Source organism: Pholis gunnellus (genome assembly GCF_910591455.1).
Source record: "Pholis gunnellus genome assembly, chromosome: 18".
Lineage (NCBI taxonomy): Eukaryota > Metazoa > Chordata > Actinopteri > Perciformes > Pholidae > Pholis > Pholis gunnellus.
Window position 1 is genome coordinate 2268430 of NC_136545.1, and position 25266 is coordinate 2293695.

General features: G+C 41.8%; 1 protein-coding gene across 2 annotated transcripts; it reads left to right on the top strand.

The window, feature by feature from the left end:
* The first annotated feature begins 535 nt into the window (after nt 1-535).
* sh3glb2b (SH3-domain GRB2-like endophilin B2b) lies at nt 536-24718 on the top strand. 2 transcript variants are annotated; one of them, XM_079179679.1, is made up of 11 exons: nt 536-664; nt 2963-3104; nt 7371-7499; nt 8638-8771; nt 8988-9080; nt 12439-12501; nt 15878-15901; nt 16008-16097; nt 17717-17817; nt 19271-19511; nt 21694-24718. In XM_079179679.1, the coding sequence occupies exons 1-11, from the start codon at nt 602-604 to the stop codon at nt 21799-21801; spliced, it is 1188 nt and encodes a 395-aa protein (XP_079035805.1). In that variant the 5' UTR covers nt 536-601; the 3' UTR covers nt 21802-24718. The 2 variants fall into 2 exon arrangements, with proteins under 2 accessions (XP_079035805.1, XP_079035806.1); XM_079179680.1 differs by lacking the exon at nt 12439-12501.
* The last annotated feature ends 548 nt before the right edge of the window (nt 24719-25266 follow it).

The following is a 25266-nucleotide window of genomic DNA, read 5'->3' on the forward strand; positions in this document are numbered from 1 at the left end:
CAGATGTAACATGTTTAATGTGCATATAGTTCATTTAATCTTATTTCCATATAAGCAATTTGTATATACGCTTTGTTGACATCTTATTTTGAAAACAAATCAATCAATCAAAAATCAATCAACGATATGTTCTCACTTTCCTCTAACCAGGCAGCTAGTTTGGCTTTTATTTGCTCAGGTTCTGAAATCTGAGCTCCATCTCTTCACCACAACCCCGTGGAGATGGAACCGATCCCTCGGTGTAGCCTTCAGTGTCGGTAGGTAATCCACAGACCTCATTGTGAACGCTGTTCATTCGAACTACTCCATAGAATAGCAGTAGTGTTGACATTGTATGCTGTGTGCGTGGATGTAACCGGAGGTCGTCGGGGAGTAGCAGTACATGTTGCAGGCATTGGTTGCAGGGAGGCGGGGACTCGTGACTCGCAGCCCGGTGCTGTGGTCTCTTTAAGGGCAGGGCGGTGAGCAGATTTCCGATGGTCCACGAAGCGGATTACGGTTTCAGTCCTGCGTCTGCTGCTACATCATCTCAGCTGATCCGGAGAAGTCCCTGCAAGGAAACACACAGGCCCGGCCTGTAAGCTCAGCTCAGCACGGTACCATGGATTTCAACGTCAAGAAACTGGCTTCTGGCGCAGGGGTCTTCTTCACCCGAGCAGTGCAGGTAAGCCGCCAATCATTTCATCGCCGCGCACCGAGCAGCCTCCGGTAACATGAGGAAGGATTAACCGTCACAGTGTATCTGCAGGATACATTGTATCGCGGATGAAAAGTACCATTAGCTGTGGGTCATTGCGCGCGATTCATCCAGCACCCACAGAGCACAGTAGATGAGTACATGAATGCTCTCTGTACGTTGTCGTGTTTGGGATGAGAACGACCCGCGCTGTAAGCCGATAAAGGTTTGTCCAGCCTCGATCTATTATTGATGGCTGTGATCGAGTGTATCATGCGCGTGACAGCAGCAGCCTTTCTGCTCCTATGATCAACAGGCACGAGCTTCTGTGTGGAGCCGACGGCAGTGACGAGGAGTGTGTGTGTGATGTTATTCATGCCTACCTACACCACATATCCAACTCTTCTATGGAGAGGATCACACTTGCCACCAAACCCCCTTCAAACATATAATGATGCCTTTTTCTATTACGAACTGTGCAGAACTGGTACAAGCAAACAGACGTTCATCAGTTGGATTCACGTGGGAATGACAACAAGAACTTACTTCGATTGTTGTCATTAGTTCTACTTCGGTTCAATAAGTCCATTTGAAGTCACGCTGTAGCATTAATGAGTTTCTGTCCTTTGTCAAGACAGCAAGAAAGATGTCTTCTTACAGGGGAATGCTGCTTGTAGGACTATGACACAGTCCCATCACCACTAGTGCATAGTGTATCTGACCGCCTTTATTAAATACGTGTTACTATTCTAACAGTTGTAATGCGTTTGTAAGATCTGAAAACGGTATAGATCGGCTGATATATTAAATCATTAATAATGACCGTAATGTACTTATTGTGTTTAGTCAGCAAAACGTCTGCACTCTGATGAATCTGTTAGGGTGTTGGGCCAAAAGCTCACACTGGTTGTTGTATTGGTATGTGCAGCATGACCACCAGAAGATGTGTAGGTTGAGTTCCAGTGCCGTGGCCACAACACATGCCCCAGTGCTTAATTTCTGACCACAAATGGGATTATGAATCTGAGGTTGTCCAACGGCATTGTGGGAAACACAGGAAACGTCTGACTGCAGAGGAAGTAGGCGAGACGCTGAGGGACAAACATTCGTGTTTGCTTTTTTTTTTTATGGTGGTGAAGTCTCTGCTGTGTGTGCAGCTTTCTGGAGAATCGCTCGTAACAAGTCGACACTGAACTCTGAGCTTCCTCTGGTCCTCAGCAACACACCTCACATGACATGTCGAGTCACACACTCAAGTCACACTAAAAGGGCCCAAACAGCTTTCCATGTATGATGTTTAGATATGACTAATATGGATTATGTTACTATTGTGACTCATTGTTCCCTGGAATAACTTCCAAATTGCTCCAAAGCTCTTAGAAATATGCAACCTAGCTGTTTACTACTTACTGTGTACTTCTACTGCTAAGGGACACATTGTAGTACTACATTTACCTAACAGAGAAATGTTACTGGTTATGGTGGAGAGTCAGAATTAACTCACAATATATAACAATTCAAATATCATGCATTATTAATTATGAAACTATCCAGAATAATATGAGCATTCAAAGCTCCACCTTGATCAGACGTTAAGTAAATGAAGTACATTGTTCTGATAATTCCTCTTTTTCACTCTTCACTTGAAGTGAACATTTCAATGCAGAACCTTTACTGTGCGGTATTAATAGTTTTACTATAATAGATAATAGTTTTACTTTGGAGTTAAAGTTAGTATCCAGTCTAACAGTCACAGCTGCTCCTGTTGACTCCAGCAGAGGGAAGAGGAGTTTGGTTGCAAAGTGAACTGCAGTCAATGAGCCACCGTCTGAAGCTGCTGACGACATGCCGGACAGCAGAGGCTCCGCCCCCGCTGCTGGACAGAGCGCTGTGTGCTTGTTTATTCAGAGTCTATTAATATTAAAGTGTCAAGTGTCCAAATTACAACACATTCAACGAAGCACTCCATGGAGTCCCCAGCAGTACCGCCACCAACTGTACAGGCAGACAGACATCATTGTTAGCTGATTTTTAAAATGAATGTTTGGTATTGTCTTCAATATGTATTCAAAGTGTCCATCTGTAAGGATCGATATTTCATCACATTAATGTAGCACTCAAACTCTCTCTATGCTACATGTTGTCATAGATATGTGCATGTCTACAAAGATGTACAGGTGAAGTGTTCTTCTTTCATTTACTCCTAGATACTGTGTATATCTTGTTAGCTGTGATTGAAGTTCTGTGCCTGCGGTGTACACTCAGGGTTCTGACTTTGTCTCCCAGTTCACAGAGGAGAAACTGGGCCAAGCTGAGAAGACGGAGCTGGATCCCCACTTAGAGAACCTGATCACTCGGGCAGACTGCACCAAGAACTGGACTGAAAAAATCTTAAGACAAACTGAGGTGCTCCTGCAGCCCAACCCAAGTAAGAGATGTGAAAAGACATGTGACCCAACTAGAAGTTACAGCTCCTCATATGGAGCTCCTGATGAAACGTATGACAATCAGGGCTGTGTTATTAGTCAAATGTGGAATTGAATAAGTAATTGATTGTTAAAGAAATGAAGTGCATTTTCCATTTTCATTCCACATGGACTCCAGATATACTGTAATAATAATAATATATATAATGAAACACATGATTCAAACACACGGGAGGCAAACACATGATATTGTATTTAAATGAGTTTGTTGAGGGAATATCGGTAGAACTTGTTTGAAAGGCTCTAAATGACCTTAAAGCTAGGGTTGGTAGTCTTGAGAAACTAGCACGAATACTCGATTACTAGATTTGAAAAATGACTTTACTTGAAAACCCAGCCCAGTGTTGACAACTCTTTTCCAATGAAAGTAGCTAGCAGCATTAGCTGCAACGGTTGCTTCATCGAGCAAGAAAGTTGCCAAATCAACAACACTGACAGTCCGTCTCTTCAGACCTCCCTCCTAAGCCACTTCCCCAAAATGAATGCATAGCTAGCAGCTTGTGGAGCAACGAGTGAACGGGCAGAATATGCAGGCAGGTATTCAGTCGACGAGCTAATTACAGTCCTGCGTCCTGTTTTTAAAAATCGAAATGGTCAGAGAGCATTTGATTCATTGATTGCTGTCGGGATGTGATGAGAATTTCAACAAAAACACCAAACTAGTTTTGAAGATTACAAACCCTACCTTTAAACTTAAATGTGTAATTGTGTGTTGTTGTTTTAGCTCTTTTAGTTTCAAACTTGGAGATTCTCATAGTCCTCCATTATTCTGTAATTGACTTCAAATGGATAGAACAGTAGAATGGACCTTGCTATTAATGTCTAACTCTCGCTCTGTGTATTTTCTAATCCTCCATGCTCCAGTTGACCACACTGGTAAGTCATTTCCCAGACTGCTGTTTAAGTGAGGATGATGAACACATGGTACAGATGATGTACAGTGTAGCATAAAGACCCACAGTAGGGCTCCATGCTTTTCATTTAGTTTGACCTTATTGCATCACATGTTGGAATCTATTCTATTCAGAGGGACAGTCTGCTGTACAGTGCATGGAGTATAGAAGGACCTTTCCCCCTAGTTGTTGTTAAGCTACCCTTAATGCAGTGTACACTTTTTACATTAAAAACATTCCGCGGCACACCAACAACCAAAAAAAGTTACAAAATGACACATTGTAGCATAATGCAGCATATATGCTGACAATTTAATGACACGTCTCTCAATTTGTTGATCCTTACTCAGTGTGAAACCTGGGCCTGTTTAGATGAAAGTGAAAGTAAATTCAAAGTAAAGATAACTTTCTCTGTGTTGCCTCGAGCTCACCGTTTTTTCTTTCTTTTGACCACCACTTATACGAGGCTTTTCATCTGGGCTAGAATGTTGTCCAGGGCCCAGGTCAGAGTCTGCATTTTAACTTTTTCAAATATTTCTCCATCGCTGCTCGTCTCCCACGCATCATTTCATTCTACCGTCTTAAATTAACACGGTCATTATTGCGCTACCTACTGCCACCCACTGCCATGGAAGAGTATTTATTACTTAGCCAGTCACTATATTGCAGCTCAGACACTCAACAATGGCAAATTATTTGCAGCAACTAATTCATGTTTTTTTGGACCGATTAAGGGAAATTGGACATTTTCCCAGGGCACACCTGGCGATCTCTCACGGCACAGTGGTTGAAAATCACTGCCTTAATGAAATACTGCATATTTTTCACATGAAAAGCCTTCAATAAATGGGGGGGATTATAACAGCTGAGCCACTGGAAGGCTTTTTATGAGAAACATGTTAAGTGTAGCTTAACATCCAAAAAACAACATAATAGAAACAACAAGAGAAAATGTGCCAATATAAACATCTTTCTGATAACAAGAGAAAAGGAGAGCAACAGAATAGTGAGTATGCCGTGATGTGGTTGTTGTAATGATGGAATATGTGCTGTGCTAGTACTGACCTCATGAATTAAACATGGTGGAAGTGAAGCGTGTGTATTAACCGGGGATCAGGGGAAATGAGCAATAAAGGCCTGCCCCTGAGGTAAATACACAAGACTTTGTAGTAAATCTAAATGCTTAGCATTGCATGTATAACGACTAAGTAAGTCTCACAATATCATATTAAATCTATCATTCTATATTTTAGGAAGTGTGCTCGTTCACTTTTTAGTAAGAAGGCTAAATGAATTAAAACCACTCCCATATCTGTCTGATGAAAATGAAGCTGCAGCCATTTAGCTTAGCTTAGCTTAGCTTAGCACAAAGACTGGAAAGGGCTAGCCCTGTCCAAAGGTAACAAAATCCCAATACTAAACATGTCACATCATGTTTGAATCAGTAAATGTACCACAATGTAACAAGGTATGTTTAGGGAGCTGTGGTTTTGAACAAACATTACAAATAGAATGTGATAAGAAGTGAGCATTCAGGGGGCTGAGAGGCAGGTTGTGTTACCGTTGGACGGATTCAGGCTAGCTGTTTCCCCCATGCTGCTGGCTCTACCCTCTCAGCAGCTGAAACACTCATCCTCGCCTTCATCACCTCACGACACTAACTACTGCAACAGCATCCTGTTTGGCTCATCCACCAAAATCATCAACAAACTACAAACATCCAGAACTCAGCTGCCCGTCTGCTCTCCCAGTCCACCAGAGACCGCATCACCGCAGTCCTTCAAAACCTCCACTAGCTCCCCACTCCTCCAAGAATCCAGTTCAAGATTCTCCTCATCACATACAAAGCCCTTCATAAGCCTAAACCCCTTTACACCTTTCTGACCTCCTGCACCAACACACTCCCACCTCAGATCCGTGACGCTAACCTCCTCACCCCACATTACTCCAGCTTCTCTCCTGTTTACACATAAGTAGTAGACAAAATAACAGAAATCCTAATGTCCTGTGCTAATGCACTCGTCCTCTGTTTCTAATGGACAATTCATAATCCACTCCTGTAGGTCACAGTTAAGAAGTAGCTGCACAAGTGAGTCAAATTGGAGACACTTTAGTCTTTTTGTGGGGGACAAGCAGCAGCTGCAGCTCAGCATTGTGTGTGTCATGTCATACTAGTCATAAATCACAAATAAACATTCAATAATTAGAAATAAATAGTCAAAGTGTATAAGAGCTTAGAACATTGTATCATTTTCGTTTTCCTTTCGCAAGTTCTATTTTGTCTTATAAGTTGTTGCAGCAATTTTTAGGTTTGATACCAAAATACCATATTTAGACACCACGACCCAGAGGAACACTATAGAAAAATGTGATTTGGCATCAAAAACTTTTGACATTTTAGAGATTTCTGCAAGAATTACATTTTTTGGCGATTAGATGGCGAGCACCTCTGTTCTGGAATCTGCTCAGAATCCCCTGGTTGGTGGAGGCTGAGGCTCAGAGGAGCGGGTTGGAGCCCCTACCGTCACTGTATGAATGACATGGAGTGTAAAAAGCGCTTTGAGTGGTCGAATGACTAAAAAGACGCTATACTTGTACTTACAAGTCCATGTATCAGTTACACATGGTACAAACCATACATCCTCTGACCGCCCTAGGTCTCTAGTTTGTGGTTGTGAAGTTTCATTAGGTTGTGAGTCACAACACTCACTCAATCACTTTATACTGAGATGGTTCAAAAAATGACCTCACTGCAATGAATTGGCTGCTATGGAGACTAACATCATCACATATGAATACAATAAGGCTCATTGGATCCACAAGGAATATAGTAAGTAAAAGATATTCAAATACACCCTTTTTTAGAAACATGGGCACCCTAGAACCATTTTCATTCACATATCTTGTCATGCCAGGCCTCCCTCACCAAAATTTGGGCCAACTTTGGACCGTTACACAGCTCCCTTCCTAAGATAGCATGACATGATGGTTGGTACCAATGGATCCATTAGTTCATTAGTTTCATATGATCCCAGCATCTTCACTCTAGCTTTAAGACTAGCCCGCTACAGCCTCTTAAAGTCAGTAATGTTGCAATCCTGCGGGTCTCAGAAGGAATATACATCCTATATTCAGTACTTGGTTGAAAAAAAACTAATTTCAGATTGCATGTTTCATGGAAATGTTAAAAAAAAGAAAAGATTGTTACATCATTTGAATAAGGCTAAAAAAACTCTGAATCAAACGGGCAAACAAACAAGTTTTTCTCCTTGTGCGTACAGTTTCCCTGAGATCTCTTTATAACCTGCTATCCAGGTGCTCGAATAGAGGAGTTCATCTATGACAAGCTGGATAAGAAGCTTCCCTCCAGGACCACCAACCCAGAGCTGCTGGGCCAGTACATGCTGGAAGCTGCCAAGGAATTTGGTCCAGGGACGCCATATGGTCAGTGGTGCTGTGATGAAACCGTTGTTGCATCAGATGAGACTATCGTATTGTTGTCTGCTTTTTACTCATGAGGTATGCTTTTCTGAAGCACCATCCTGTATGTTCGCAATAATAATCAAATAATTGATATTGATAAATCAGCTTTGTTTGAATGCAGGTGAAAAGTCCGGGAACAAAATAGGCCAAACTCATTGGCCGAAATGTAATTTGTGCTTTTTATTAGCTAAATAATAAACTTCTAACTGAGTGTAATCTGGTTACTCATTAAACAATCCGGTCGTAGACGTCGTCTCTCAACTCCAACTACATTCTTTTGTCTCAAATTGCTAATCGGATTGTAAACAATGACCAATGTCTTGGTCTCGATATCCGGATAAAGGATATTCTGATTTCCACTGGCTACACCGTAACCACAGAAATATTGTCTGTCAGTGTGCAAAAGCCCCAGTGGCAATCAGGACAACCCTACGTAGTGCTTCTGTGTTATGCTGAAGTCTTAAACAGACTTAATACGAGATCTATAAGACAATAAGGCCACTGCCCTGCAACAGAATCCACACAGCACACTCCCTTCTCTCCCGACACACACACACACACACACACACACACACACACTAGGACCTGACAGACACACACTTGTGTTTCGCTTATGCTCAGCAGTTGTATTACAATTCAGCCACAAACATATGCTAGAGATCGAAACATATTCTACTTTACCTCAAAATAGTGGACTTTTTCTTTGACATATTTCCTCGACCTGATGTGTAACGAGTCGCTGTTTTAAATGAGTGTAACCATGACGTCAAAGGAGAACGGTTGTACAGGGTAACGTTACAACAGCGCCACCCATGGAAGAAGGCCTGACCTCAACCAACCGGCTATTTAATGGCAATATATATGAAGAAACACCACATAAATGTTTTCCTTGATTCATATTTGTGAATACATGTTTTGCTTTTTAAATTGATAGATGCTGCTGGTTTTAGTGAGCTGTTGAGGCTTTCAGGGAATGTCAATCAAGAGGACTCGGACCCCCCAAGACCCCCCGAGACCCCCCGAATTTTGCACAGTGGGCTAAATTGTCGTCTGATAGCTGTTGGGTTTTACATGGTGGGTAACATTTGTGTATTTGTAGGTAGTACCCTGATCACAGTGGGAGAGTACCAGAAGAGACTGGGTGGAGCCGAGCGCGAGCTCCTCCAAACCTCAGCCGCCGGCTTCCTCACTCCTCTACGCAACTTCCTGGAAGGAGACTGGAGGACTATATCAGTAAGACTGACTGACCCATTTACTTTCTTACTCACTACTTTACTGTAGGACCTTGGTGCTTTAAGACATTGTGTTTTCTGTATTGTATGGAAAGTCTTCTTCTTGGAGCTGGTTGCTTCATTGTGCTGTTAGTTGTTAATAGAAACGTAGTGTTGCAAGGTGTGTTCCCTGCAGCAGGTACCTGGTTTCTGATTGGATCCCTCCTGTCCTCTGCAGAAAGAGAGGCGACTTCTGGAGAATCGGCGGCTGGATCTTGACATCTGCAAAGCACGTGTGAAAAAAGCCAAACTGGCAGAAGCCAAAGCAGCGGTGAGATGAAATGTCAAGTTGATTTGTTGCTCTTGTAGTTCTTCTTCTTCTTCCTGTCCTCTGTAATCGTTTTTGAATCACAGTAAACATGAGATTTACAGCAGCCATACTGTGCAGATAGTGAAATCTGTGACCATATTGAATCTCCAGGTGCATTATAACATCCACCTCTACTGTTTCATCTATAACCTCTGAAAGTAGTGTTCATTTCTTTTGGCTGCTTGGGGGCAGAACATTGTCACATTATCACCATAAGAAGTTTAACAAGCATTGCCTATTTACAAGTCCAGCAAACACAGAGCAGCATAATCTTTCATTTGGAGTCATATCAGTGTCTACCTGATGATTGCAGTCTGTTAGCTCTCTACCAGCGCCGTAGGGAAATGTCTGTCTTTTAAGCTGTTAAATGCTCCACTAGTGTCAAACACTCTGCAGAGCGGCTGATATTTCTCTTCAATTCAAGTGACCGTCTTTCTTTCACATGTAGCCATTTCATCCACAGTTGACATGACATGCTTGTGTACTGCAGCTTTAACAGCGGTCATATAAACAAAATTCTCTTTTCCCAAGATTCTCTGCTACCAGGTGAATTTGTTGCTGAATGCCACTTTCAGTGACATGTATGTTAGACTTAAGGCCATTTGAAAATTCTAAAATCAATTGTTTTGGTGAATTTGTATTAGACTGTTGATCTAGTCATCCCCAAACTTGGTGTGGTATCGAGCGTTATTTTTTCCATCTTTCTTCAAGAATGGGAACTTTCACTTTGAGAATGACTCATTGATTTAATATATGTTGTAGTGCTCATCGAATAGCCCTGCTTGCCCTTAGGTTTGCTCTGCTTCTGCTCGAACTGCATGCTTGCACGCAGATGTTGCGTACAGATTTCCTGCGCTTCAGCTTCTGCTCTCAGATTCCTGTCAAACGTCCTCACCTAACAGACTGCCAGGTGTAGTGTTGAGCCCTGCATTCGCAATACTAGAGTGTCCCTCCTCTTCTGACCTCCAAGGCTTTATTAAATGTACTTCACTTGCTTTCTTTACGACTTTTGGAATAAAAAGACGGTTAATATTAAGGGTGATCCGATTAGTGTTTTTGTTGGAAGCAAAATGGCTTGTATGTCCCGGTAATGGGAGAACATTTGTACAGCCTTGTGTGATCCAAACATTTCCAATAAGTCCAGCGTTGTAAAGTCCAAAATGTATTGAAAAAAGATAGATGTGATCATTTCCAAAATTCACACATAGGAGGCACGCACTGACGAGTCATTGCACAGCTTCACATTCATAAAAAGTTATTTATAGATATATTCTATTTTATACAATTGAACTGGTGTGTGTGTGTGTGTGTCTCTGTGTGTGTGTGTGCGTGCGCTCATCTCTCACTCTCTCAGAGCAGGAACATGTAAATGGTTGACTGTGGCTCAGTGGTAGAGCAGGCGGTTCGATCCCAGGCTCTGCTAGTCCATGTCGATATGTCCGTGGGCTCCCCTGTTCCTGCGGTGTGTGAATGTTAGTTAGTCCCGATGAGCAGGTGGCACCTTGCACGGTAGCTCCTGTCATCAGTGTGTGAGTGGGTGAATGATGACATGTAGTGTTAGAAGCTTTGAGTGGTCAGAAGACTAGAAAAGAGAAATACAAGTACAGGATGAGTCTTGCTCCTAAATGAAGAACAACACTCTTGAATAAAGATAGGAAAAGCTCCATAGTGTGGTTTCTCTGTGAATGAATATTCAATTTAAAAAATGACTCCATGTAATGTGAAAGAGGTTGCTCCTAAAATGTCACAATCACAGAGCGTTATAACCCAACTCTGTGCAGCTCTATGGACCTTTTTGACCTCTTTTAGCTTCAGTTTTGTTACGGCAGAAAAACAAATCCATCTGCTAACATAACATAACATGCTAACATAATAAGCTGCACATCTGCCAACCAAATAACAGTTGTTCTGCCCTGGAGTGGCCAGAAATGTATGAATACAGTGAGAGACACTGCCTCACAGCTCTGTGGTTTTAAGTTAGATAATCAACACTGTTGTTGACTTGCATCTGGTGCCAGCTGTTCTCTACTACGTCCGTACATAATAAGACTGAAAATAGCTCAAAGATGGGAAGTACAGTAATATTCATATGGTAGGTGGAATAGCAAGAAGCAAACAGCTTTAACATAGCGACTAACATGCGTTGTCATGTCAGGTGATCAGGTCGTGCTTTCTTTAGAATGACCTTTGCAGTCATGTTGTTCCTCTTGTGTTGCACTTCTTCAGAGGGCATGGCTGCACCGATCAAACCTTTCAAATTGAATGAAAAAGCTTCTCCAATGCTCTGCTGGCTGCCATGTCATCAGTGATTCTCCCTGCAGGGCCTGTTGCATGTGTCTCAACCTAAGATGAGCCTCTTCATGCTGACTATGAGATGCTTTGTCTGAAGCCGGCACAGCTTGTTGCCAGAACAGCGGGCTCACAGGGAGATGATGGAGGAGCACACTAATAACACTCGGGTACAGTCGAGGACTGTGACCTCATATATATCAAGCAGGATTGATCCAGACAAGACCAGGTTCAACTTAGTCTGGCTCTCTAGCCACACATTGGTGGTCCTGGATATGATGAAGCTGGGTCTCCGTTAACTCTGGGGACTCCAAGCCTGATTGTGTGAAAGAGGCAGAGTTGATACATCATCAGAATCATGAGTAGAGTATCTAATATTACATGACAAATTAGGTTATGGTTAGCAGCACAAAATCATATGCAGTGATGTAAATGTTAGTATTCCTTTCAGCTCATCTTTTCTCTTACATCAGTGCTGTGACTCCCTCAGTACGTTAGGGACAGACTCTCTGGTTTATACTAACCCTGCTTTACTGCAGTCTGGCCCAAAATACATACAGAAATCTGTCATGTGAAATAACTATTATAGAAAATAGCGTGTTCATGTAGGAACTCACAAATAGTAAGGAAGTGGTTGAGAAAGTTCAATCATCTCATTGAATTTAAAATGATTTAATACAAACGATACCGGCCTCTGCTCCATATGTGGATGTGACGAGTAAAACCATGCTAAGCTAATAAAAGCTTCATTAAATGGTAACATCACCACAACAAGAGAGAGTAAACCCATCAACATAAGAATGTCATTTGACTCCAACTATTTCATAATCGAACCAATAAAGGATTCAGTCATAAGTCATTTCAAGCACTTTGATAGCACACACACCACACCTCTCCACAGTTCCTTCTGCACCTGAGCTGCTTCTGACCACGTTTCTTTCTGCTGCTATGCTGTTTGTTTTTCTGCTTAATGATTGTGACTGCATGACTGTGCCAACATGTGTTTCCTCCTCCCTGCTCTCGTTTGTAGGCTGCACCTGATTTTCAGGAGACAAGGCCTCGAAATTATGTTCTCTCTGCCAGTGCATCAGCGGTAAGAGTCCCGAGTGACAGAAGTGGCACACACACAGGGCACACACGGGGTCTATGTCACTGAGCAGGAGCTATGCTAACGCATGCTAACAGGCATAGAGTGGACGGGCTTGTATGGACCATTCAGTCAAAATGTTTAAGCCAGACTATGTTAAACAAAATGATTACACAGAAATTAAAAATAGAATTTCTGAGCAAAACAATTCAACGTTGCTAAATTCAGTACCCTGTGTGGCTAATGTTAGCGAATGTTTCTTACATATGAATGTGTAACTGACATTGCTACTAATGACTGTACGACTCCTCTCTCTTGTGCTACTCGGTGTTAGCATTTTACATTATCTCGTGGCTACAGTGGCAGCTGTTCAGAGAACGTGAGACATGCGTCGCTCTTCTTTCTCAATGACAACACAGTTTGCTATTTTACAGGAATGGAGATGTGTTTTACTTTCAAATACATTATCAAAATCTATTGTTAAGTTTTAAAACGCCCTTTCACTCAAACCTTTAAAATTCAACCTGGACTCCATTTAAAACAGTGGTACTGTAATGTTGCCTTCCTGTGGTGTGTGTTGATTTAAGCAGCTATTAAATAACACTGTAAGATGCACATGTTGCATATTTTGAATGATCAATTGAAAGTAGATGACGTGGGGGCTGCATCTCTAATGCTTGGGCAAGTGACCGTTGATGTTTGCAACATCAATATGATGACATGAGCACGTTTCTGCATGTTTCATTTGTGTTCGAAACATTAGGAGCCACAGACAGCAGCTCCACACTGGTTTGATCTGAAATGATGAAGTGTCTCTGAAAAGAACGATGTCCTTAATGAGCCAATCTGTTCACTGAAACACACCGTGTAACTGTTGGCAGACACATTTCATCAGATGCAGCACAGATAAAGACACTCCGGGGCTGCTGCTGTGCCGCTTAGCATCGGACCCTCTTGGCTGTGATTACCTGGTCACTTGCTGGGGTCTTGGACACGGCTGTACTAAGTTGGACATGAATCATGATTGTGTCAAAATGAGAAGTGGTTCAGCTGGACCACTACTGAATGCAGCTCTGTCCACACACACACGATTGAGAGGAGCGCTGCAGAAGAACAGTGCAGACTTTCCATTTCAGCCAACGTATTGCTGTTCACGTGATGGCAGAAGGATTCAGATCCTTGACCTCAGTAGAAGAAGCAAAAGAACTTAAGCCAAAAACAAAGCACTTCTTATTCCTGTGAGTGTAATTCTATTATTGTATCATTATTACTAATGCATTATGTACATGCTGTAGCTGATTAAGGTGGACTATAACATTGTATTATATTCTATAAGTTGATGATATTTATGTATGTGAAATCAATCTCTTCAAAGTCATTGCTGACTAATAGCTGTAAAAGAAACAGAGTAGAACCACTAAAAAGCAGCATAAAAGTACTTCAAAATTGTACTTTTGGAATTATTAAATTGATTTAGTTCCAGACAACACGGGTTTAAACCCATCTTGGACCTTAAACACAGCTAAGCTATAGCAATAACCGAGCAACAGGCCTCTTCATGTGCTCCACCAGAGAGACAGGCAGAAGAATATGTTGGGTGAAATGAGCTTTGTAGGCTTGTTGACTTTCAGCTGGTGTTTTCTCTAACTGAACCAGCTGCAGAGTGGCTGGGAGAGCTGGGATGTGGAGACGGATCCCAGTGTGTCAGAGCAGAGAAAGGTTGTACGCATAAACGTTTGTCAGCAACAGTGAAATGAGTTGTGGTAGTCAGAGGTCAGTCTCCAGTGATTTAGTGTGTGTTGTGTGCTAGACTTTTTTTTATCCCCACTTTGCCCTGCCTGATAACAATTCATGGTCACTTTGCCAATTTGTGTTTTTTTCTAAACAGCTGGTAAACTCGGGTACAAATTTAAATGTGTAATATGAATGTGGTCAGACTACGGCTGCAGCCTCCGCTTGCTGCTGTAAAGAGCCCGGGGTTCACAGCAAACTTGTGGTTAAAGGTCGACCCGCTCTACCCAAGTTTATGTCATTTCTAAAACGTATACAGTAATATTCTTGCACAAAATATTATACAATGAGAAAGATGCTTTCTCATAATAACACATGTTTAACACAGGAGGGCGCAATGCATCAACCATTCATCAGTGTGCAGCAGCAGAATGGAGAGGAAAGGCTGCAGGCCGACAGCAGCCGCTGTCAGACACAAACACAAGTAACAGAAATACTTCAATCTGCTTCTGTCTTTATTTGGCACCTCTAATCACACACGTTCTTGTTTGTTAAAGACATAATATCCTTTCAACAATATTACCATTTTCCAAATTGACCATCATATGCTAAATGATCAACCACGGTGGACTTGGCTTAAACATTCAATGCACCCCCGACCACAGATCCATCATTTTAAGAAGAAGAAGACTGTTGATTGTTCCGGCCACAGCAGCACCGACAAAACCTAAAGGTGTATGTTGTGGGACAGTTGTGAATAGATGGAGCAGGTGGCTCGCTCACTGCTCTTTGTGTTTGCAGTCTAACACTGCTTTTCAGCTTTCTATTTGGTTCATGTTTGGTTCTTTTCTATAAGACAGAAAAACTGAACTACAGGAAAATAAATCACTTGATGGATCCATTGGAACTTCCTTTTCCGATGTTTCATTGTCTAATAAACCCACTGCTCATGCTGCTGCTGCACATTGATGCTGAGAGGAGGTTTCATTAATTGAAACTACTGTCTGACGTTCATTTTGTGACACTCGATTGCACCTGGAAGGACAGCTGTGAAACACTCTTGACCGCTGTCAGAGGTATGATTGTGTGATGTGAGCAGAGCCACTGCTGTTGGTTGAAGAGTTCAGCTTTTAGTTAATGCTGACACTTCAGAGATTTATTATGCAAAATCCAAAATTATCCTATAACCAAATTTGAAGTGAATTCAATGATATCTTAATTAGTTATATATGTAAAAATCATCTCAGTACAAATGGCCGAGGTGTCCCTGCAGGAGCCCGGATAATGTTAGAATTATACAGATATATGAAAAACTGTTTTGCCTACAAAATATTGATATGAAGAATTCATTAAAATGATATTGATTTAATTAATTAGATTAAATAAACTATTTCTGACGGTTTGATTTAAAGTTGGTGCCTGAAAACTGTCCAGAGATCTGTGGTTCAGGTAGTTTCAGGGTAGAAATTGCCATAGTAACAGACGGGCTAATTAAACCCAGTTCCTGCAGATCCATTTAGATTCAGCTCCCATAATAGTTTCAGATTGAAACACAGACAAAGCTTATAGATCTGAATGTCTAAATTATTTCATGTTTGAGTCTGAGAATGGTTCATGACTGCTTCTTTCTGTCCTCATGCTGATCTCTCAGCTGCTGAGTGAGGAAGTGGACAAAGTAAGTACCTTCACTTGAGGACATGCAGTGTGTGGCAATCTGTGTGTGTGTGTTTCAATGCAGCCCTTTTAATGTTTCCTTCCTGTGCCATCATTTCCACCTGCAGGCAGAGCACGAGCTCCGTGTCGCTCAGACAGAGTTTGACCGGCAAGCTGAGGTGACCCGGCTGCTGCTGGAGGGCATCAGCAGCACGCATGTGAGTGACTGACTGTTCGTCTCCAGAATGTCCACAGCAGCGCTGAAGAGGACATCAATCATTGGTTTTTGTTTGTCCGACATGACGACACAGATTTACTGAACACTTGCATGCTCCAAAGGATGAATGAGCGTTTCTGTGGGGAGGGAGTAAATGGTGCACATTAATTGCGCCACAGTCAACTCCAGCAAACACACAAAGTTGTACCTTGACAGCGCTGCCCTTTCAAGGAAAAGGAGAGAAAAAAGATCATGACCCTGTCTGGCTTGAGTGTTAGGTGTTTGCTCGCCATCCATGAACCAAAACCACATAATTCACCAAGACATGATCACTGTGAATCCACAATTTACAAAACAAGAAAAGTAACATATGGGGACTATATTATATGCAAATCCCAGTATTTTGAGACCTGATATTTATTTTATTTTGATACATTTTAAGCTAATCGATATAAATAAATGAAGAAATTAGTAATTCCCCACCAGAATTCTTGGCACTCAAAAGATGACTTTGAACCGGCATTTATACCATGTTGGGTCTAACTTTAACTAAAAAAATGTACATCAAATAATATATAATAATTATATAGTTATGCAATAGAATTGTGACAAAATGTTCTGAGGGGGGGACTTCAGGCAACCAGTGAAAACTCCTTGAAGTTACTAATTGCGGGTAAAAGACTCATAAATCCTTAAGTGCTTGTTGGTCTTCATACAGATTAAGGAAACAGGATATAACTTGTTAATTATTGAGCTTTAGAAGTGATGGTTGGTGGATTTTGTTGCTTTTGGACAGAACTCTACGAGCTGTTTCCCCTGTTTCCAGTCTTTTTGCTAAGCTAAGCTAACTGGCTAATGGGCTGGCTTTAGCCTGATATTTAAAGGATACGTGTGAGAATGGAATGGATCTTCTCAGCTACCTCTTCAGCAGAAAGCGAATCAGATTGTTTTGTGCACTCGCCTGTCAGCCACCAATGAAGTTACTCATGAAAAGAACTGGAGCTTTAAAAGAACAACGTGTCATATGGCAAGGCTAACAATCTCTGTCTGCAGACAGTTATCATGTTGTGCCTGTGTGATCTGCTTTTAGCATTGTTGCAACACTTCTTTAGGCTAACTTCACTTCGTAATCATTCTAATGAACCCCTTCATTGTTTGACTTGATGATAAATGGAGATGTAGTCTCACTGCTCCTAATACAGGAAGAACATTTGTGTTATGTTTGTCCACAAACATTTTAGGAGTTCACATTTAACTGAACTAACCAGCTATAGCTCCAGAATGTGAGTACAAGCTGTGTCATGTTGTCCTTGAAGATACCATGATGATGACTCATCATGTTCACTACACTTCCTCCCACAGTCCAAAGACATGCAGCTAAGGTTCATTGATGGTTAATTGATGACTCTAACTTGCCCGTAGGTGTGAATGTGAGTGTGAATGGATGTCAGACCTGCGATAGTCTGGAGACCTGTCCAGGGTGAACCCTGCCTTCACCCAATGACCCAGAAAAGGATACGCGGTCTGATTATAATCTTTGGTATATATACTGTATGTATGTATCATGTTCTGCTGGGGATTCCACTCACACTGACTTCATCTTTTGCTTTCTCTCCTCAGCTCAACCACCTGCGATGTCTGCAGGATTTTGCAGAGGCTCAGGCCACTTACTACGCCCAGTGTCATCACTACATGCAGGACCTTCAGAGGGAGCTCAACAAGTGAGCATTCACTGCTGTTGGTAGCTTCATCTTTAACATGTGTCTGAAAGAGGTAGACTAGATAAGGATAGCTCAGTCACTCAGGTCCAAGGGTAATGGGACTTGAAAGGATAAATGAGCTTTCAAAATGTTTTAGATAAATCATGACTTTTACTCCACACTGGTGCCACAGAGTTTATAGCCCCCTCTCTTCATTCTTTCACTGTTTCCAGTTGCTCAATGAGGTCTTAGATTTATTTTGTATGAACAGATAATGCCGCTCTTAGTCAAGAATTGTCATGAAGGCTCATTCTTATATCTCGATTGAAGGCAACATCTACCTACAGTACAGGTGCCAGACATGGACAGATTCATCGTTCTCGGTCTGTCCAATCTCACGTCTCTCTCACGTCTGAAAAATGCCAACATGCAGTACACCTTAATCCACGATGAATGGCCACTTCTCCTTATACCGCGGTATCCCACAGTTCACCGTGGTCTTCTGTGGTACACTAGTACACAAGTAGTGAGTTGATTAGCTGGTGTCAGGACCAACCATGATCAACAGATCTGAAGAAGTTGAAGTCTATGCCATGTTGGATTCCAGGCCGGCCCGAAGCTTAATTCTGCTTTGTGTAAAAATGAAGCTCAACACCTACAAATACACTAGCTGCAGAGTGCAGATACATGAATACACGCATGACGGGATGCTGCGTCATTAACGGACAATGCTCAAAATCAATTCAGCAAAACTGCAGCGCTAAAACACTCATTCCGCCACAGACTCAAGAGCACGGTCCATTCAAATATTATTCACATCAGAGGGAACAATATTAACCATATCATAAAAACGACACCATAGACAAATTAACACGCAACTGCAGATGCAAAAGCACAAAAGCAGTTCACTTACTTTCAGTTTACTTTGGGTACGCCTTGTTATTAGTTATTGTTGTATTTTTTTCAGGAGATATTCTAGATGATGTACTTAAATTTCATGACTGCCAATAATGTTGACCATAACTGTATAAACACTATAAAATCAAGCTTCCAAACCTGTTTTCATTTTACCAGGAGGAAGTTGGTGACTGTGACTCAGTGGTAGAGCAGGGTCGTCCTTCAGTCAGAGAATTGGGGATCGATCCTCGGCTCGATCCGCGGCTCCTCTAGTCCATGTTGATGTGTCCTTGGGCAAGACACTTAATCCTGTAGCTGTGCCTACGGTGTGTGAATGTTATATGAATGTTAGAGTGAGCAGGTGGCACCTTGCATGGTAGCCCTGTCATCAGGGTGTGAACGGGTGAATGATGTCGTGTAGTGTTAAAGAGCTTTGAGTGGTCGGAAGACTAGAAAAGAGATACAAGTACAGTCCATTTTTGTCTCTGTTTTTATAGGATTACCGTAACAGCCTAAAATAGATGGAATTCCACTTCAACAACTCAACTCCTTCATTTGTCTTCCAATGTTCACACAGATGTGCTAATGCCGTCAGCACCCCCCACCCTACTGCAGCGGCCTGCCCCGACCCCGTCTCCTCTGCTTTCCTGTCTGGACCATCATCTCCCGGGGCCACAGTCTCCTCTCAGCCTAGCCAAAGGCCCAGCACGCTGGCTATGGAGCAGACACAGCTCCCTGTCACAGGCACGAGAAAGGCCAAGGTCCTGTATGACTACGACGCCCACGATGTGAGCGAGCTGTCCCTCTTGGCTGATGAGGTAAAGTAGGATATTCTGATTCACCCCACACCCACAGCTCTGTTAGATAAGGAGCTGGACCTACTCATGAACAGAAAGCAGTTAGAAGACTTTTAGCTGGGAGACTGGTACAGAGTACAGAATATTGAATATTACAAATCTATATACACTTCGAGCATTTCTGCTTCTAATATTTAGGCTGAAAATATATACCTCAGTTTCTCACATGTGGATCAACCCATCTACCCAACCCATCTTTAAAATTAAAAGTTTTAAGCCGCCATCTACTTATTCATTGCAGGGTCCGAAGGGGCTGTGGCCTTTCCCCGCATACACTCATTAAAAGATAGGTTCACATTTTTTTTTCACGCGTTTGATTTTGTGTTTTGGCACAATTGTATGAAGAGTATTATACATGACTTGGAGCCCGGTGCTTGTATGAAGTTACTTGTTTTTGAGTTTGAATGAAGTCTGTTTAATGACGCTTTACAGCACTGGTTGTATTCATTTTAATCACACAACACAGCAGTGGTCGTTGCAGGCACACCTGGTGGAGATCTTCACATTCTACTGAGTGCACCTTATAGTTGGTAGCTGTGATTCTTCCACCTGTCCATAGGTCCATCACCTGACCCTGAGGTGATCTCATTTGAGGACAACTTCAATGTAAGAGATGGAAAACAAATTCCACAGTCTTTATTCTTTGAAAACATCTATACAGGACCATTTGGTTTCAAGGACCTTTAAAGGGAAACTCCACTGACTTTACACTTCGAAGTGTGTTTTCAGGTTTTGGGGAGTAGTTGTAAAGTTCTAGCTTTTAGTGTCTCCAGAGAGATCCGTGTGAAGTCTGATAAATGTCCTCAAGGGATTCGTTTGAGTCAGTTGGGTATGAAGACTTGGAAGAACGTGGCTACAAGTTCTGAATTTACGAGGACTACAGTGCAGATGTTCTGAAGCTGCGGGTTGAAGAGGATGTCATGGCTGAACGTTATAAAAGTGGGCTCCAACCATTCTCCACAGCAGCGAGAAGAGGTGGTTGCCGTCTGTTTGTGAAGCTACCAACCTCATTGAGAAGTTAGGGAAGAGCTTGTCCAGGCCACAGAAGACTCTTGTGTAATCTACTAAGCGATGGTGCATGTAGTGACACTACATACTTGCTGATATGGACAATCTGGTACCTGTGAGTAAATAACTATGGACAAATGTCCAGTTTGTTCCCCACTTTATGTGGTCTAGTTAACACTTGTTTTCAAATTAGCTGGGCTTACTGCTGTGTTTTATTCTCCATGTCTTATTTAGTTTGTTAATTCTATCACAAGTTTAAGTTTAGCCAAAGAATAAATACAGCTGACCAGTCAAGGCGAGCTATTCTCTTTTTGTGTGTGAGCACTCTTAGCTCGGAGAGGTCATTGAATTTAAAGATGTATTGTTGTAACATGTGTCTCTGTGCTCCTCAGGAGTGTAGATGCATCGTAAAACAAGAACGGTGGGGTCATAACACCTTGTCAGCTCAGCCTTAAATTGATTTGAGTTATTGTGTCTCATCTGCTGTGAGTCTATCCAGGCACGGAGTCAACCCGCTTGGTGACCTATGGGGCGGAGGCTGTTTCTGCGAGAAGTTTAATAGTTAAGATGTTGTCATTGTTGTTATTATCACATTTTAGTTTTCATCATCTGTCTGTCGTCGTTGACTAGACCTGAGCCTACAGTCAGTGGTTAGCGCTGCTCTACACTGTTCAAATAGACATGTCATGTATGCTAGCAACACTGCTAATGCTAGCTGTCTTAGCTTGTTTCCTTGACTTGGGCATATTTTTTTCTGTAGTCTTGGCGTCAAATAATCAACTTCGTAAAAAGCAAAAATAGGCTTTAAAATGAAAAATGAAAGGTTTTTAGCAGGAGCTAGAAAACTATGTGTCTACTCCATACTCCATACTAATAATAGCTTGTGATCTTTATTTCCTGTCCTGTCAGCTTTTTGGCTTGGTCTTACTTCTTAGGGGAAGTGGACCAGAAAAAACGGAAGATAATGCAAATGTCAACACATGATGTTACGTTATTTTGCTTTCCGTTTCCCTTTGCTTGGGAAACAAACTCGGTATTAGTTGTTGCTGGTTTTTCTTGTTTAAATAGCTTCATTTTTGTAAAACATCTTTTACAACATTTTTCTTCAAATGTCCTGTTTTTTTTGTTTCTCCAGCTCATTACTGTACACACCGTACCAGGAATGGATCCTGATTGGTTGGTTGGAGAACGGGGGAACCAAAAGGGAAAAGTCCCTGTGACGTACCTTGAACTGCTGAGCTAATGGACCAAACAACAGGACACACACACACACACACACACACACACACACACACACACACACACACACACACACACACACACACACTTGTGTGCACTTGTATGTTGATCTTAAACACTTATGCAACCCTGTCTGTTGGGACATTTTCTATAAATACAGATGACTCATGGGAGGAAATTGCAACAAGCGCTTGTAACTGTGTGAGCAACAGTTTTGTTTGATGTGGCCACGTGGTCTCCCTCTTATTCCAGTAATGTGTGTGTGTGAGTGTGATGAGGCCACAGTTACAACTACACTCCCTCATTTTGTTAACAGAGCAGTTTGAGTGTTTTTGTGTGAAAGCTGAAACTTAATTCTTCTCAATCTTTCATTTGTGTTTTTACCACAAAGCATTTATGAGGCGTTCAAAGACATCGCACAATCCATTATAGGATCATTCCGATTTATTACAACTTGGGTCTTTTTTTTGTAGTTTGGGCAATCATTTGTATCGATTATGATGATGTTGTCCTCACCAAAGTAAGTGCTGAGACTTGGGACCATAGTGACATGGCTGCAACAGAGTTTGATGGGGCACGAAACAAAAGCTGTCAAGAAAATAGACAGTTGCCAAAAGTCCAGCAATTTCACCAGACTGTCTAAACTACTTTCTAGTGCTGAAGTACAATGGGAACTTTCAGATTCTGCTTTATATTTGTAATGAGAATTGTGAAAAATCGTGGAACGTAACCATACTATAACCATACTATAACCATACTACCATAGTAGTATACCAAGCCCAAGACCACTGTAGTTACATGTCACCTGCTTGAGCGCATTGATGAGTTAAAGTGGTGACTCGACCACAAGAAAGTACCCAACGTGTAATAAACCAGATCTATCCTTCTGGGATAATGAAATGTGATAATTCTACCTGCTGGCTTCCTCTTCTCTCTGGTCCACTTTCAACTTCACAATCTCCAACTGTGACAATCTGTGACTATTTCATCATTTGTTCTTAAAACTCAGCAATATAAATACATCTGTCACCTGCTGAGAAGGGCTTTCAACTCAAATGGAATGATAATTCTGGATTTGTATGTTGTGTATGTTGCTGTACTGTGAACCTTGTAGAGCTGAAACACAGATCGGGAAGTTTCTGATACAATTTTCAAATACAAGAAAATCATGAATCCTATCGTCATCACCGTCTTAATAGTGTCATGAAACTTGCTGTTGGTTTGTGAAATGACTGCTGTATAGAAAAGAAGTGTTGCAACAATGCTAAAAGCAGATCACACAGGCACAACATGATTGTTGGCCTTGCCATATGACACTTTGTGAGAGTTTGATATGATTTGGAACAGAGTAGCAGTGTGTGGTAAATGATCAGTCATGCAAGAATCACTTATTCTTCCAAAGCAACAGCGACATGACATGACATGACTCCAGGTGTTTCTATGTCTTGTTTGCTTTATTTTCATGATCACAGTGATTACGTAACGTGCTTAGTTTCCCACACACCCATTTGACCCCCAGCCTTCCAGCTCCCTTACGGATAACATCCTCTCAACACACAGAGCATGAGCGGTGAAGTCAGGCAAACTGCCTTATGAGCTCAAAAGGGCAACGGGAGAGCTGGAGCATCCTCCAATTACTACGGAAGCAGAGTTATACAGTTTGCTGTGATTTGTGATAAGCGGATGGATCTCATGTATTCAGGAGAACCGGTCACAATCATCAGGGGCAAAGAAATGACTCAGCAACTTGTGAGAAAGTGGGGTGTTGTAAGACTAATGTTTATTGTGTGACGCTAACTACAGATGATGGAAAGTCTTTATTTAGATGCTTTACCTCACCAGTGGCAGTGCAATATGTGTGAGTCATAGCTGTGTGTAATGTTGTAAGCCTTTCAAAGGGAATCCCAAGTTTCATTTCACATCACAAGCTCCTAACAACAGAAGCCAGAGTATCCAGTAGTTTAGTGTGTTTGAGTTGACAACAATAGATATTCCTGCTTCCTATAAGATGATGCTGAATGATGTTGTGACCCCTGACTTTTTCTTTAGAGCCATCTTTGGGACAAAATATCCTCCTTTTATTTTAGATCGAACCGTCAGAGCGCCGTGACATGTGCTGAGTACGTTCATGCTTTCCTCTAGCGTCACCTTTAGCACTAAATTAATGTGTGTAGCTCTATTACTGATGAGGCTGTAACAACCACACTATGTTTGCTCAATTTGTATTTTTGAGTGAAGTGAACATTGCAGCAAAGCTTTAGAAAGTTGGCCTTTATAGCTTATTGGATGTTTGAGCATTAAAGTATTTCTTTACCTTGGTTAAGGTAATTAATCTTAACTCATTGCCCAATATCTGTCTTTTTCCAGAGCTTTCCACTGAATTTCACAGTTTTCATTAGCCGGTGGAGTTCAAACACTGATGACAACTGAGCAAACTCCATCCACTCATGTAGATGGCAGTGGAAAGCTCCGGAAATAGCTTGTCAATGGACTAAAGAGTTAAGAATGTTTTGTCAAACTATTGAATATTCTCTTTCTTATATGAACGGGCAACCTGACGGACTGAAGGACACATCATTTGTAGCATGCAAATTGTAGAAACTAGTCTGTTGTGACTGGATTTAACACTCCATATCGTGTGTGTGTGCGTGCGTGTGTGTGTGCGTGCGTGTGTGTGTGCGTGTGTGTGTGTGTGTGTGCGTGTGCGCGTGCGTGCGTGCGTGGGCGTGCGTGCGTGCGTGGGCGTGCGCGTGCGTGGGCGTGCGCGCGCGCAAATGAATTCAGGATTTCAAAGCACAGTTGTTTTTATGGGCTGTGTTTCCTGTTTCTTTCCTGGGGGCGGGACTATGAAATGTCCAGACATCTTGGTGTCATCACATACTTGTAATTTTCCAACTCATGGCCACTGGTTTGATGTGCAATAAACATGCATGTGTGTTACAGTAATATGAGTCTGGTTCTTGAATATCCGCAGCACAGATGAGTATTTTGCAAAACTTTACACAATTTATTTTCTGTTAAAGAATTGGTGGGAAGAAATGTGATAGTTCCGTCACTTACACAGATTAGGCGGTCCTGCCCCTTCCATTGGACCACCGTGGGGCCTTGTTTTCGAAAAAATATGTACTGTAGCTTCCATGGATCCATGGGCATGTTTGTCAATTTACTGATAGTTGTACACGTCAAGAAAGTTTAATTTTGTACAAGACTGAAAATACGTAATTGCAAAGACTACACACATCTGTTTTTAACATCTTCACAACTGTCTTTGACGTCTTCACGTCTGACGTCTTCACATCTGTTTTTAAAATCCTCACATCTGTCTTTGACGTCTTCACGTCTGACGTCTTCACATCTGTTTTTAACATCCTCACATCTGTCTTTGACGTCTTCACGTCTGACGTCTTCACATCTGTTTTTAACATCATCACATCTGTCTTTGACGTCTTCACATCTGTTTTTGACATTT